Source organism: Myotis lucifugus, unplaced genomic scaffold, assembly GCF_000147115.1.
Source record: "Myotis lucifugus unplaced genomic scaffold, Myoluc2.0 scaffold_169, whole genome shotgun sequence".
NCBI lineage: Eukaryota > Metazoa > Chordata > Mammalia > Chiroptera > Vespertilionidae > Myotis > Myotis lucifugus.
In genome coordinates this window covers 587,134-601,189 of record NW_005871217.1, presented here as the reverse complement: position 1 = coordinate 601,189, position 14,056 = coordinate 587,134, and the positions used below count along the sequence as shown (strand labels likewise).

Sequence of the window (14,056 nt, the reverse complement as noted above, 5' to 3'; positions counted from 1 at the left end):
CAATTTAGGAAGGGGATGGGAGACACAGACCATTCTTAAAGGGTAGACTAGGATTATTCCAGAGTATCAATTTAAAATGTATAGACAGGGACTCTTTCTCTCCTTTAATTTGCATAACTTTGCTGTTTTTATTTTTTGTTTGGGAATGCTAAGAAGGGCTCCTTGGCATTCTGCCATTTCCTCTCTGCTGGCAAAACTGATCTACAACTTTGGTGAGCCCTAGTTTTTTTTTTTGTTTTTAAATATATTTTATTGAGTTTTTACAGAGAGGAGGGGAGAGGGATAGAGAGTTAGAAACATCAATGAGAGAGAAACATCGATCAGCTGCCTCCGGCACGCCCCCCACTGGGGATGTGCCCGCAACCAAGGTACATGCCCTTGACCAGAATCGAACCTGGGACCCTTGAGTCTGCAGGCCGACGCTTTATCTGTTGAGCCAAACTGGTTAGGGCGGTGAGCCCTAGTTTGTTGCCAAATTCTTTTGATGCCAGTTTCTCTCTCTAAGTAATTGGAAGTAGTGACCAGAAGGATAACTTCTGGATCTGCAGTTTCCCAAGACAGTAGTATGGAGGATGTGTTCTCAGACACCATTCCTACCTCCAAAGTCATGACTGTTGAGGTATCAGATTCTTCTTTGGTGCCCTTGCCATATTTTCTTTGAGTATATGGAAGTGCTGAAATACACCAAGAGCAAGCATATACACTTACCTGAGGTATAGTGTTTTCAGATTTTGAAAGATACACTGTGTCAAGTTATTTTTGCAGATAATTTCCAGATTTGTCTTAAGTAAAGGCTATTTAGTTGCTTTATTATTACTTTGTGTTTATTTTCCTTAACATCAGCAAACATTGAACAATTACTATAGACTGCTATTTTTTTCTGCATGACGTTTCTTTAAATTTATTGGGGGATAACATTGGTTAACATAATTTTCAGTGTACAGCATAATTCAACATCTGTGTACTCTGTTAGTTGCTTTGTTATACATCTTGTTATCCGTGTCCAATAAAATCTAGGTCAGCAAATCCTTTGGGTCAGGTTTTATGCAGTCAAGGATAGGGATATTGGTATCTGTAGGGAGGGGTGGTGGGGTGCATATAGACATTTTATATGCTGTAGAGTTGTGGAGCAAACTTCGGTTAGAATCCGGGTTCTGCCACTTACTGGGTATGTGGCTACTCTTGGCCTCAGTAAACCAAACACTAGACTGGATGGAAGGGCCCGACAATCAGTTGGTGCCCCCTTTAACAAACCAGTTAACGTGATGTCTGTGCCTCTGTAATCAAATAGTGAATAGCAGGCTGGGTTTCAAGATTCAGCTTGCTGCTTCCTGGCATGATGGCTAGTTGGACAGTTCTCACCTGCATTTACTTTCAGAGACAGCAGAAAGGCAAAGGGAATCACTCATTGCAAGGCAAAAATCAAGTGTTTTGCTCTGTGGCATATTGGAATTGTGTTTTCTAAGCTTTTTTTGTTGTTAAAAGCGCCATAATGCTTTTCCATGATTTCAGTGGGAATTTTAGGCTTACTTTGATTCATCCACATCACTTAACCTACCAATAATAAACCAAATCAATAAATATTGAGTGCTAAACTCCAGGATTAAATATCAGAAGACATTGGAAGGAAGCTCCAAGAGCAGGCACCAGCCTATACAAGGCATTTGTTTAGGTGATATTGTTCTTAATCTGATGCATGTCCTGTGGACCAAGGCTTAGTTTTTTCTACCTTAAGAATTGTACCAAAAAATTCTCATTATAAATGGATGCCTGATTATAGAAACTTTGGAAGGAATTGAAAAGCATGAAGCAAAAATAAAACTATGTTATTCTGCCACCTAGAGGCAACCACTAATAATGTATGTTTCTTCCCTTTCTAGGTGGTTTTTTGTTTGTTCCCCACCCTGTGGCAGACATTTTCTCATTAATAGTCAGGAAAGTGATAGGTACAGGATACAACTTAAACATATAGGGAAGGGCACTCAGTCAAGTTTTAGTAGGTTAGGAAGAGAATTGTCTTAATTCTGGGTAGTATTTGTGCTATTTAAAATCCACATAACAGTTCATTATGTTAAGGTAAAATAGTGAGGCACTAAATGGTCCCCTATACTCAGCTTTCATAGGGATTTTCTTTCCACTATATTCTCTTTTCCTACCTTCCTCTACTTTTCAGTGACCCCATATTCTCTGCTTGCATTCACAGCCAACTTTTCACAAGAGTTTTCTGCACATGCCATGTTTGTTGCCTCACTTCCCATTGATTCCTTAACTCACTCCAGTCTGTTTTCCTTTCCCACCACCCCACTGAAACTATTGTTTCTCAAGTTATCTCTATTTCCAATTTCAGTGGATATTTTTCTGGACATTTCTCATTTTGACATTTGACACAACTGATCAGTCCTGCCATCTTTTGTCTTCTGTGATACTGTGAATTACTTTTGCTTCTACCTCACTGGCCTCTCCTTTGCTAAGTACTTCTCCTTCCCCTTTCCTTTAAATGTTAGATCAAATAAGAACTCAGTTCTGGGCCTCTTCTGTAAGCTATCATTTCCAGACCTATGTCTTCAAGTACTGTTTATATGCCGACAATCACAGATTTTTTTCCCTCAGGGCATACTTCCTTCCTGAACCCCATTCTATAGATAAATGTGTACCTATCATTTGTAAGATGCTGTGCTAGATGCTAAGAGCTTAACAATGTAGAAAATCAAACCAGTTACATTATTGATACTTGCTATGAGAGAAACAAGCAGAAAAATAACAAATTAGACCAGCTTTAGATATTACATTGCCATGGGAAGCCACTTTTTAGTTCTTATTTTTAAGTCAGTTCCTCAAATGGAACTGGCTGTGGGAAGAAGGGGAGTGTGGGGCAGAAGCATTCAAGTGGGAATAGCACTTGTAAAGCGTTAGAGGCCAGAAGGAACTTAGAGTGTTCCAGAAACTAAACAGAAAGACTAATGTGGTTGTGAAGAGAGGAGATTGGAGAGAGTTTCGGGAGAAAAATCATGCCAGGGCCCAGTGGGATATGGTTAGAGTTTGGATATGATTCTAGGGAAACTGTTGAAAGGTTTTAAGCGAGGAGGTAATATGAGCTGATTTATGTTTTAAGAAGATTACTTGTGCTGCTCTCTAGAGAACAGATTGGATGTAAGTGTGGAAATGGGGAGATCAGCTATCCCTATTTCACAGTTGAGGAAACAAGTACATAGAGGCTGATTTGTCCATGTTCATACAGTAAGTGATATAGCAGTGATTCTAACCAGGGTTTCCTGATTCTGAGTCTGTACTCTGATCTCATGTTTCTCAAACATTAATATATGAATCACCTGAAGATCTTATTAAAATACAGATTGATTCCTCAAGTCTGAGATTATACTTTTTTTAATACATTTTTGTTTTCTCTGGTCTGACTTTCATTAACAATGTAACAGAAAATACAGGGACAATAAAAATAGGTGAAATAGCCCGGCCAGTGTGACTCAGTGGTTGAGTGACAACCCGTGAACCAGGAGGTCATGGGTTCATTTTCCAGTCAGGGCACATGCCCAGGTTGCGGGCTCAATCCCCAGTAGGGGGCATGCAGGAGGCAGCTGATCGATGATTCTATCTCTCCCTCTCCCTTCCTCTCTCTGAAATCAATAAAATGATAAAAGCTGTATTTATATATATGTGAAATATTACAATGATCTATAGGACAAACAATGCAGATTCTTTAATAAATAAATTTTAAGGAAAAAAATCAGAGATGCCTGTGGATTACAAGAATTTAACAGACACATCAAGCAGTTGCAATGGATGGAACTCATTAAGATTCTAATTTGAACAAAAACTATGCAAAATAATTTATAAGACAAATATAAACACTAGATATTTGATTACACTAAGGAATTATTTTTTATCTGATAATAGTAATGTGGCTATCTGGGTTTTATATTTCAGGAGAACAATTCTATAATTCATCATCTGTACAGTCAAACCTCGGTTCTTGAACATCTCCCATCTCGAACAATTCGATTCTCAACAGAATTGTTAACAAAACTTCGGTTCTCGACCAGACAACCCTTTCATTCTGATACCTGTATGATCAGTCACGTGTCTCTCAGGTGACAAAGGAGAGAATGCATGAGTATGAGTCAGTTTACTGCTAAACCTTGCATTGTTAACATCTCAGGAAATTGTGCTATGATTATTTTCATGTTTTTTTTGTCTGCTTTTGTTGCTGCTGTTTATATACATACAGTAAGTCATCATGGTCCTCAGAAGGTTGCAAAGTGAAAAGGAAAGTTGAGAACGATGAGTTTAGACATGTTCTGTATATAAGAAAAATTAGAATTGTGTGGGGGTCTGGAACAGATTAATTCCATTTACATTATTTTTAATGGGGAGGAGATGATTTAGTTTTCAAACAAATCACTTCTTGAACTGTCTTGAATTAAGTGCCACTATTGTATTGTATTGTATGTTCACCACCCCAAGTCAAGTCTCCTTCCATCACCATTTATTCCCCTTTACCTTCTCCTACATACTTCACCCCCCCTTTTCCTCTCTGGTAATCACCATACTGTTTGTATATGAGGTTTGGGGAATTTTTTGCTTAATCTCTTCACCTTTTTCACTCGGCTCCCCTACTCCATGTTCCTTTGACAGCTGTCAGTCTGTTCTCTGTATCTAGGAGTCTGTTTCTATTTTTGTTGTTGTTAGTTTATTTGGTTCAAGTCCATTCATGCTGTTGCAAATGGTTAGATTTCCTTCTGTTTTTACTGCCAAATAGTATTCCATTGTGTAAATGTACCACAGCTTTTTTATCCACTCATCAACTAATGGGCACTTGGGCTCTTTCCAGATCTTGGCTATTATAAATAATGCTGCAGTGAACATAGGGTACATACATTCTTTTGAATAGGTCCCTTTGGATATATTCCCAGAAGTGGTATCTCAGGGTCATAAGGCAGTTCCATTTTAATTTTTTAAGGTAATTCCATACTGCTTTCCAGAGTGGCTGCACCAATCTGCATTTCCACCAACAGTGTATGAGGGTTCTCTTTTCTCCACCGTCCTCGCCAGCACTTGTTGTTTGGTGATTTGTTGATGATGATAGCCATTCTGACAGTGTGAGGTGATATCGCATTGTGGTTTTAGTTTGCATTTCTCTGATGATTCGTGATATTCAGCATCTTTTCATGTCTATTGACCATCTGTATGTACTCTTTGGAGAAGTGTCTATTCATGTCCTTTGCCCATGTTTTAATTGGCTTTTTGCTTTTTCAATATTGAGTTGTATGTGTTCTTTACAAATGTTGGATATTAACCCCTTATCAGATGTATCATTGGCGAATATGTTCTCCCATTGACTGAATTGTCTTCATTTCATTGATGCTTTCCTTTGCTGTGCAAATTTTTTTTTATCTTGATATAATCCCATTTGTTTATTTTTTCTTTTGTTTCCCTTGCCTGAGGAGATATCAGAAAAATTGCTATGAGAAATGTCTAAGATTTTGCTGCTTATGTTTTCTTCTAGGATTTTTATGGTTTTGAGTCTGACATTTAAAACTTTAATCCATTTTTAGTTTATTCTTGTATATGGTGTAAAGAGGTGTTCTAGTTTCCGTTTGTTACATATATCTACCCAATTCTCCCAACACCCATTTATTGAATAAACTTATGTTTACCCCATTGTGTTCTTGCCTCCTTTGTCAAATATTAATTGACCATAAAAGTGTGAGTTTATTTTTGGGCTCTCTATTCCATTCCATTGATGTATATGTCTTTTTATGCCAGCACCATGATATTTTGATTACTATGGCCTTGTAGTAGAGATTGATATCAGTGATTCTTCCAACTTGGTTCTTCTTTCTCAAGATTGCTGAGGCTATTTGGGGTGGGGTCTTTTGTGGTTCCATATTAATTTTTGGAATATTTGTTCTAGTTCTGTGAAAAACACCATTGATATCTTGATAGGAATTGAATCTATAGATTGCTTTGGGTAGGATGGACATTTTAATTTTTAATCTTCCTGTCCATGAACATGGTATATGCTTTCACTTAACTGTATCTTGTTCAGTTTCTTTATTCACTGTCTTATAATTTTCCGAGTACAGATCTTTTACATCCTTGGTTAAATTTATTCCTAGATATTTTATTTTTTTGGTACAATTGTAAATGGGATTGTTTTCTTAGTTTCCCTTTCAGATACTTTGTTATTGACGTATAGAAATGCAACTTATTTCGGAATATTTATTTTGTATCCTACAACTCCCAGGTGGTGTCAGTACTGCTGATCCTTTGACCATGCTTTGAATAATAAGGCTAGTCTACCATTAAACTCAACTGCTATTGAGCCAGATTTGCAGGTGTCTTCTGCCTTTAAGCTGGTACAGTATTGAAAGTCATTGTAAATTTGATCAGTTGGAGGTGATTACTACAGAGTGAGTTACCCTTTACAGAGCAGCTTTCCTCAGTCTAATTCTACACATTTGACATAAAACCTATAAAACCAATATTGAAACCTCAAAGGTAAAAAGTTTGGGGGAATAAGGAAGAGAAAAAAGAAATAATTAAATGGAAGTCATGGTAATAGCAGTTCTCTATCTGTAAATGGGGACAAAAATTGGCTTGAGTGGTGAGGATTTCATGAAAGGCTATTATGAAATCCTTGTGCAGCATGTCTCAAAGTTTATTCTTTGGGGTACTTAAATTGGTAGAATGTCAATAGATGTCACTTGAAAAAAATGGTCTTTGCCCTGACAAATTTCTTTTACCAAAGATTTCTTGGAGTCATTAGTAATATCAGTCAGTCATATGACTGTTTTAAAGGATGAGAAATTCCTTTTGTAACATTTCCCAAATTACTGGAACCTTGTCTTCCTTTGTGGAGCAAGTTGCTCTAAAATGCTTTGGGAAACACCAGCCTAAGTATTGTCTGGCTTGTAATGGGCACTCAAAAATATTCTCCCTTCTCACTGTGAAACCAGCTTAAATATAGAGTAACTAGGAAAATATAAAAACCCTTGAATTTTCTTAACTAATGTCTAGTGAACAGTGGTAGTGTTCCTTTTTAATCTATAGATTTTTCTTGCAACAAAGTTAGAAATCAGCTTAACATTGCACTTGTTATGGGGTTGTGTGTATTTGTTCATTTGTTTTGGCTTGGTTTTTGAAGTGGGTGGTTATCTGAATCTGTTTATGAAAGGTTTGGAACCCAAACACCATGGAAACTAAAAAGGCCAAATGCACTTGTTCTTCCAGAACCTCAACAGTTAGCATGGAACCTATGCTTGACCAGTCAGATGCTCACACTTGGGACTTTGCATCTAGAGTCACTGATGCTTAAAATAAATAACCTGAGACCATTGAGAAATACTTCTGGCACTAGCAGTATCTTCCAGACACCCAGGGTCTGACATTGCCCGCTAAGCTGTGTCTGTGGGAGGTTTTTTGCTGTAGTTCCAGGCTGTGTAGCTTCCTTGGTTCCTCCTCTTTTCTGAATGTGGATTGCTAAGTCTTCCTGTTGGTTTTGTAAACTATCAGTTGTCCTTCTAGTAAATCACTTTTTAAGCCAGAGTCTATTGTTTTCAATCCATACCCTTTACAATTACAGAATCCTAAGTCAAAGCAGTCTTAGACACTTATTTTAAGATTTATAGGTGATCTCATCTACCTTTTTGGTAAGTCATATAGTTTTACATTTAGGCTCATGATCCTTTTATTACTTTGCTTTTTTATTGTTACGTAATCATGTGCAGTATATTAATTTCAGGTATACAACATAATGATTCAATATAACTAGAAGTTTGTACTTTTTGACCACCTTCACTCATTTCAGCCACCCCCACTTTTGGCAATGACTAATCTGTTTTCTGTTTCTGTGAGTTCCAGGGTTTTTTTTTAATTTTTTTTTTTTAGATTCCCTATAGAAGTGAGATCATGCAGTATTTATCTTTTCCTCTGACTTATTTTACTTAGCATAAATGCCCATATGTGTTGTTGCAGATGGCAAGATTTCCTTATATTTTATGGTTGAATAGTATTCCATTGTGTGTGTGCGCACACGCACCACATTTTCTATGTGTTGGTTATTGCAAATACTGTTATAATAAATATGGGGGTACATATACCTTTTCAAGTTAGTGTTTTCATTTCTTTTGGATAAATACCCAGAAGTGGAATTGCTGGGGTCATATTTTTTTAATTTTTTGAGGAACCTCCATACTGTTTTTTGTAGTACTGCAACAGTGTACATTCCCACCAACAGTGAGACAGGGTTTTCTTTTCTCCACATCCTCACCACATGATCCATTTTGAATTGATTTATATAAAATATGAGACTTTGGTTAAAGGGTTGGTATTTTTGCCTATAGATATCTACTTGCTCTGGCACCATTTGTTAATGAAACTACCTTTGATTGAGTTGCTTTTTCCTTTGGGCATATTAGATAATCTTTTGTCATTTGCAAAGAGGGACAGTTTTATTTCTTCCTTTCTGATCTATATACCTGTTATTTTCTTATCTTACCCTATTGCAGTGGCTAGAACTTCCAACATGTGTGAATAAAAGTGGTGAGAATCGATGGGCATTCTTACCTTGTTCCTAACAGAGGGAAAGCGTTCAGTGATTTGGGTTGTATGGTGTATGCAGCAGATGCAGCCAGTAGCTTCCCAACAAATGATTGCTCTAAGTAATGGGTATGAGAAAAACAGCCTGAGAATCTCTATATATAAAAGCCTAAGCGACCGTCACAACCAAAACAACCAGACGGATGACTGAACAGGCTGTGTGGGGCGGCCAGGCTGGTAGGGTGGTTAGTGAGGGTCGACCAAAAGACTGAGCAGCAGGCTGCATGGAGTGACCAGGCTGGCAGGGGGGGGGGCATTTAGGGGTGACCGGGCCGGCGGGGGTGGTGGGAGGGGCAGTGAGGGGCGACCAGGCTGGTGGTGGTGGGGGGAGTTAGGGGCGACCAGGCTGGCAGAGGGGGGCAGTTGGGGGTAATTAGGCAGGTGGGCAGGTGAGCAGTTAGGAGCCAGTGGTCCCAGATTGTAAGAGGGATGTCGAGGGGTCCCGGATTGAAGAGGGTGCAGGCTGGGCTGAGGGGACACCCCCTATGCACGAATTTCGTGCGCCAGGCCTCTAGTAATTGTATAAAAACCTCATTTATAATTGTTGCCAGAATCCTGTTGGTCTCATTTTAGATATTTGGAAGTTATTGACAGCAGGCATTTTGTCCATTCTGTATTAGATGCTGAGGTAGGTTTTTTTTTTTAAAGTAATCTGAGTTCACATGCCTTAAATGTGAACCATAGAGGAAAAACATATTTTTTTCTTCTGGAATGGTATCTACAGAAACATTAAACATACTCTGGATTTTCTCCAACTCTTACTGAATGCCCATTGGTTGAATGAATGCCAGTTACACAGGCAAATACATGCTATTTCTACTGCACTGAGTATGCTGGACTAAATCTAGGCCAAAAGTTGCCTGGAATTTATACTTGGCTTTGTCATCTTTATATTATGACGGTCTTCTTGGGGGGCGGGGCAGTGGGAGACATTGACCTCCAGTGACAGCTATGTAGCAAATACATTATTGGCAGCAGTATCTTTGTTGTGTAAAGAGCTTGCAACTAACCTCTACCTCTGTTCATGTGAACTAGTTGCTAATAGGAGAAACCTTTTTCTTCCTGAGCCTTGGCCAGAGCATTTTAAAGGACCTGTCTACCATCAAAGATCACCTATATTTATACTACGGTTCTACATAAGACTGTTGCTCACTTTTGAGCTTTCCAAACTACAGCTATTTCTAGTGAATTTTGTACCTCATTTTCTATTAAAAAATGAAAGTATTGTGTTGCTTTTGTTCTTATGATACAACTAATATATTTTTATTGGTTAAAAACAGATACAGAAATACACAGATAAAACAGTCATACATAATCCTTTTGATTAGCAATGAATTAACATTTTGATGCATTTTTACCTATTTTCTTTAGACAGACCTTTATACTGTTCATTCTATTTTGTGACTACTTTATTTCACCATGAAATCTTTGTGTGCTATTATATAATTGTGTGCAATATTTTTAACAGTTGCGTAGTATTTCATTTTAAACCAATTCTGTTTTGGACATTTGATCCTTTCCAATTTTATACATGGTAATTCAGTATGGATTCTTGTGGTTAAAGATTTATGTACGTCCTTCTGATTTTCTTTGGATAAATTTCCAGAAGTGGGATTGTTAAGTTTTCCAGAAAACTACAGTGATATGGTGATTTTTCAACCTGAGATGTTAAAAACATTTAACTGCTTTCTTTTTTTTTAATTTAAATTTTTTTAACTTAAATTCTTTATTGTTTAAAGTATTACATGAGTCTTCTTTTCCCCCATTGACCTCTCCCCAGCCACCCTTACCCCCAAGCACAAACCCTCACCCCCCTACTGTCTGTGTCCATTGGTTATGCTCATATGCATGCATATAAGTCCTTTGGTTGTTGAAAGTATTACATGTCTCCTTTTCCCCCCATTGACCTCTCCCTGGCCACTCCTGCCATATTTTATTTTCAATTATGAATGAGTTTAAGAGGCTTGTTAAAAAAAGACATTTTAATTTTGGCTTAAATTGATTATAGACTTTTGCAACATAGAGATGTGGGCCAGTTTTATCTGGAGAGATTCTTTACCCCTTCCTACCTCATAGCTGTGTCTCTGAATTGGCATGGCATTATAACTCCAGAATTTTTACTTTAAGCATTTTGCATGCTCTTCACTATATTGTCAATGTCTAAGCATGAATAGTTCAAGATTGTAGTTTTAATTCTTTCTTACTTTTCAGGTTATAAAATAGAAAATCGAAAACATGAAAGTAGACAGGACTAAACTGAAAAAGACACCTACTGAGGCTGTAAGTATCTAAAAGTTTGCTCTATTTTTTAATTTCAGTAAACTTGCTTACAACCTGTTCACCAAATATGTTACTACTTGTATATACAAAGTGCAGTAAAAAAAGTAACTTGTCTTGAAGCAGTCAGATTTTTGAACTTTTTTTTATTAAAAAAGTGAGAAAGCTAATGATCAGTGGAAAGTGAGCCCTGAGCAGTTTGTAGCTGTATATACCTGAAGTAGGCTTTCTGGCCGCTGTTTCTATGCATTGAAAGGCTCTATGGTATAAAGTGGTAATATCTTTCTGATTAGATTTCTTGTGAAGCCAATGTTTTAGCTTTCTGTATTACTTTTTCTTAATCATAGAATTCAGCTTAACCTTTGTATAGGTTGGCCATGTCAATTGATCCTATGTCAGTAGTAGAAATCCCAGCTTCAGTATTCTATCAGCTAGCCTAAACTGTGTTTGAGGTTAAAGTATGACACTCTTGTAGACCCCATGTGCTACAGGGAGCACAAGCTTTGGAATTAGACATGGGTTTGAGTCTTACCAGATTTTTGTGACTGAGAGTTCATTAACTTGCCCTGGTTTCCACATCTATAAAACAGGACTGATAATTCCTCCCTCCTTGATTTGAGGCAGTTGCTTAGTAAAGTATCTGGTGCATAATCAATGAGTTCATTTTCTAAATACAGGCCTCTTGCTTTTTTTAAAGACTACCTACCTAGCGAGTATTACTTATAGATGTCACTGTTAACATTTTGCTATACTCCCAGTCTTTAAAAGATTATTGCATGGGTAATTCTCCTGTCTTTTCACTTAGCATTATACTAATGAATGTGGGAGGTGTTATCTTCCCATACCCTCACCAGCATTATAGCTTATCTTTAAAATTTTTGTTACGAGGTGGCAAAGAAATATTTCACTCTGCTCATTTGCATGCTTTAATATATATTCCTCAATTTTATTATCCTTATGTTATACATATTAGATGTATTCATTTTCATAATTGTTGCCAATACTTTTATTTTGTTTTTGATATGTTTTGGCACGGAAAATTTTTGACAATTATGTACTCAAAATATTTTTTTGGAAACTGAAGAACAGAAAAAAAGGTTGCCTTAAGAAACTATACAAATATTGGAAATGTGAAGTATTGTATCAAAAGGCACATGGCAGGTTCAGGAAAAATATTTGTAACGCAATGTACTTAATATGTTTTGTAGCTAAATCAGTAGGAGGGATAAATATCCCAATGACAAAATATGCATAGGCCATTTCAGAAAAGAGCAGTCAGTAGAATTGCAGAATAATTAAACTTTGTAGAGAAATGCAAGTTAATTTTTTTAACCTAATTGATTTTTAGGATTTGTTCTTTGAGTCACACCTGTGTACAAATTCCTGGTTCAGAACATTTGATAGCTACTAGCAAATTACTTAAGATAAACTCCTCAAAGTGGAATTTTTAGATTATTGATAATGTGTGTTTTTATGGCTTAAAAATGCCTATTTTTTTCAAGTAGCATACCCAGTTTTCCCTTGCTGTGGTCAATACTAGGTGTTATTTTTCAGGACATTTATGTTTTCAATTTTTTTTTCCATTTTAACCCTTTTAACCATTTCACCACTCCCCACCTGTGGCAACCACCAGTCTGTTCTCTGTATCTATGAGCATGGTTTTCTTGTTTGCTTTTTATTTTTAAAATTCCATATATAAGTGATATCATACAGTATTTGACTTATTTCACTTAGCATAATGCTCTCAGGGTCCACCTATGTTGTCACAAATGGCAAGAATTCATTGTGGCTGAGTAGTATTCCACACACCACATCTTTTTTATCCTCTTGTCCATTGATGGATACTTAGGTTGTTTCCATATCCTATATATATAAAAGCCTAAGCAACTGGCTGACCGGCCAACTGGCTGGTAGCTATGATGTGCAGTGACCACCAGGGGGCAGACGCTCAATGCACAGGCATGGAAACATGGAACATACCGATGAATCTCAGAGGGGAGGAGAGAGGGGGAGGGCGGGAAGAGATTAACCAAAGATCTTATATGCATACTAGAGGCCCGGTGCATGGATTTGTGCACCAGTGGGGTCCCTCGGCCTGGCCTGCAGGGATCAGGCTGAAACTGGTTCTCTGACATCCCCTGGGGGGTCCTGGATTGCGAGAGGGCCAGATTGTGGTTGGCCAGGCCTCTAGTTGTAAATAATGCTGCAGTGAGCATAGGGGTGGATAATATCCTTTCAAGTTAGTGTTTTCATTTTCATCGGATAAAAATATCCAGAAGTGGAATTGCTGGATCCTATGGTAGTTCTCTTTTTAATTGTTTGAGAAACCTCCATACTGTTTTCCATAGTAACTGCCCAAGAAAGACATGTATTGATCACTTTGTGTATCAGCAACTGTGCAAAGGATTTTCCCCATGATTTGATCTCTTTATAGGAGCAAATCAATATAAACCATGGTAATTGGTGTGTAGCCATTGAACTGGCAAGTGATTTCTTTTATATTATCTATACTAATAAAGAGCTAATATGCTAATGGTTGGGACACCCTAACGGGTAATGACCAGACCATTAGCATATTAGCTGGGGCATTGCTCCAGAGATGGGGCGGAAGCGGAGAGGGGCCCGGAGGAGGCGGGACCATCCCATGCTGGGGAGGGCAGGGGTGAGAGCTCATAGTGCCCCCCTCACCAGTCCTTCGCCACCCACTGCTCACATTCTGAGTGCCCCACGGCCCACCAGCCAGGGGAAGGAGCACAGCACAGCAAGCAGGAGGCTTCCACATTCTCTTCGGCGCCATGACAGGGCGGAAGCAGGGAGGTGCCCCAGAGAAGGCGGGACCAGGCCGAGGCGACTCGAGGGACTGAGAGTGGGGCTTGAAGCGGCCAGAGAAGGCCAGAGGGTTTGGGAGCTGGGCCAGGCGCGCTGGAGCTCTGCGTGGACAAGTTCGGGTGTCCAGGCAGGGCTGCAGGTGAGTGGGCGGCGCCGTGCGATTTCGCACGCTGGGCTCCTAGTCATGAATAAAGAAATACACACTCAAATTGCATTTATGTAGCAGGGACAATATCCTAAAGATAAATTTCTGTCCCTGGTGTATTCTGTAAACTGCAAGGTCCAAAGGGACCTTGCCACTCCTGATAAAACAATAACATGCTGGCATGTTGAG

The 14,056-nt window shown here is 38.3% G+C and overlaps 1 protein-coding gene across 15 annotated transcripts in view; it reads left to right on the top strand.

The window, feature by feature from the left end:
- HUWE1 (HECT, UBA and WWE domain containing 1, E3 ubiquitin protein ligase) overlaps positions 1–14,056 on the top strand; it is a 142,704-nt gene that overhangs the window by 20,728 nt on the left and 107,920 nt on the right. For 13 of the 15 annotated variants that reach the window (XR_002831059.1, XM_023760014.1, XM_023760013.1 and 10 more), the window contains 2 exons: positions 3,943–4,106; positions 10,828–10,896. Coding sequence is in view for 14 of the 15 variants with exons in the window: in XM_023760014.1 (XP_023615782.1) it covers positions 10,852–10,896 (45 nt within the window). In the remaining variant the exon portion in view is untranslated. The remainder of the gene's footprint in view (positions 1–3,942; positions 4,107–10,827; positions 10,897–14,056) is intronic. The other 2 variants (XM_023760016.1, XM_023760015.1) reach the window with 1 other exon arrangement.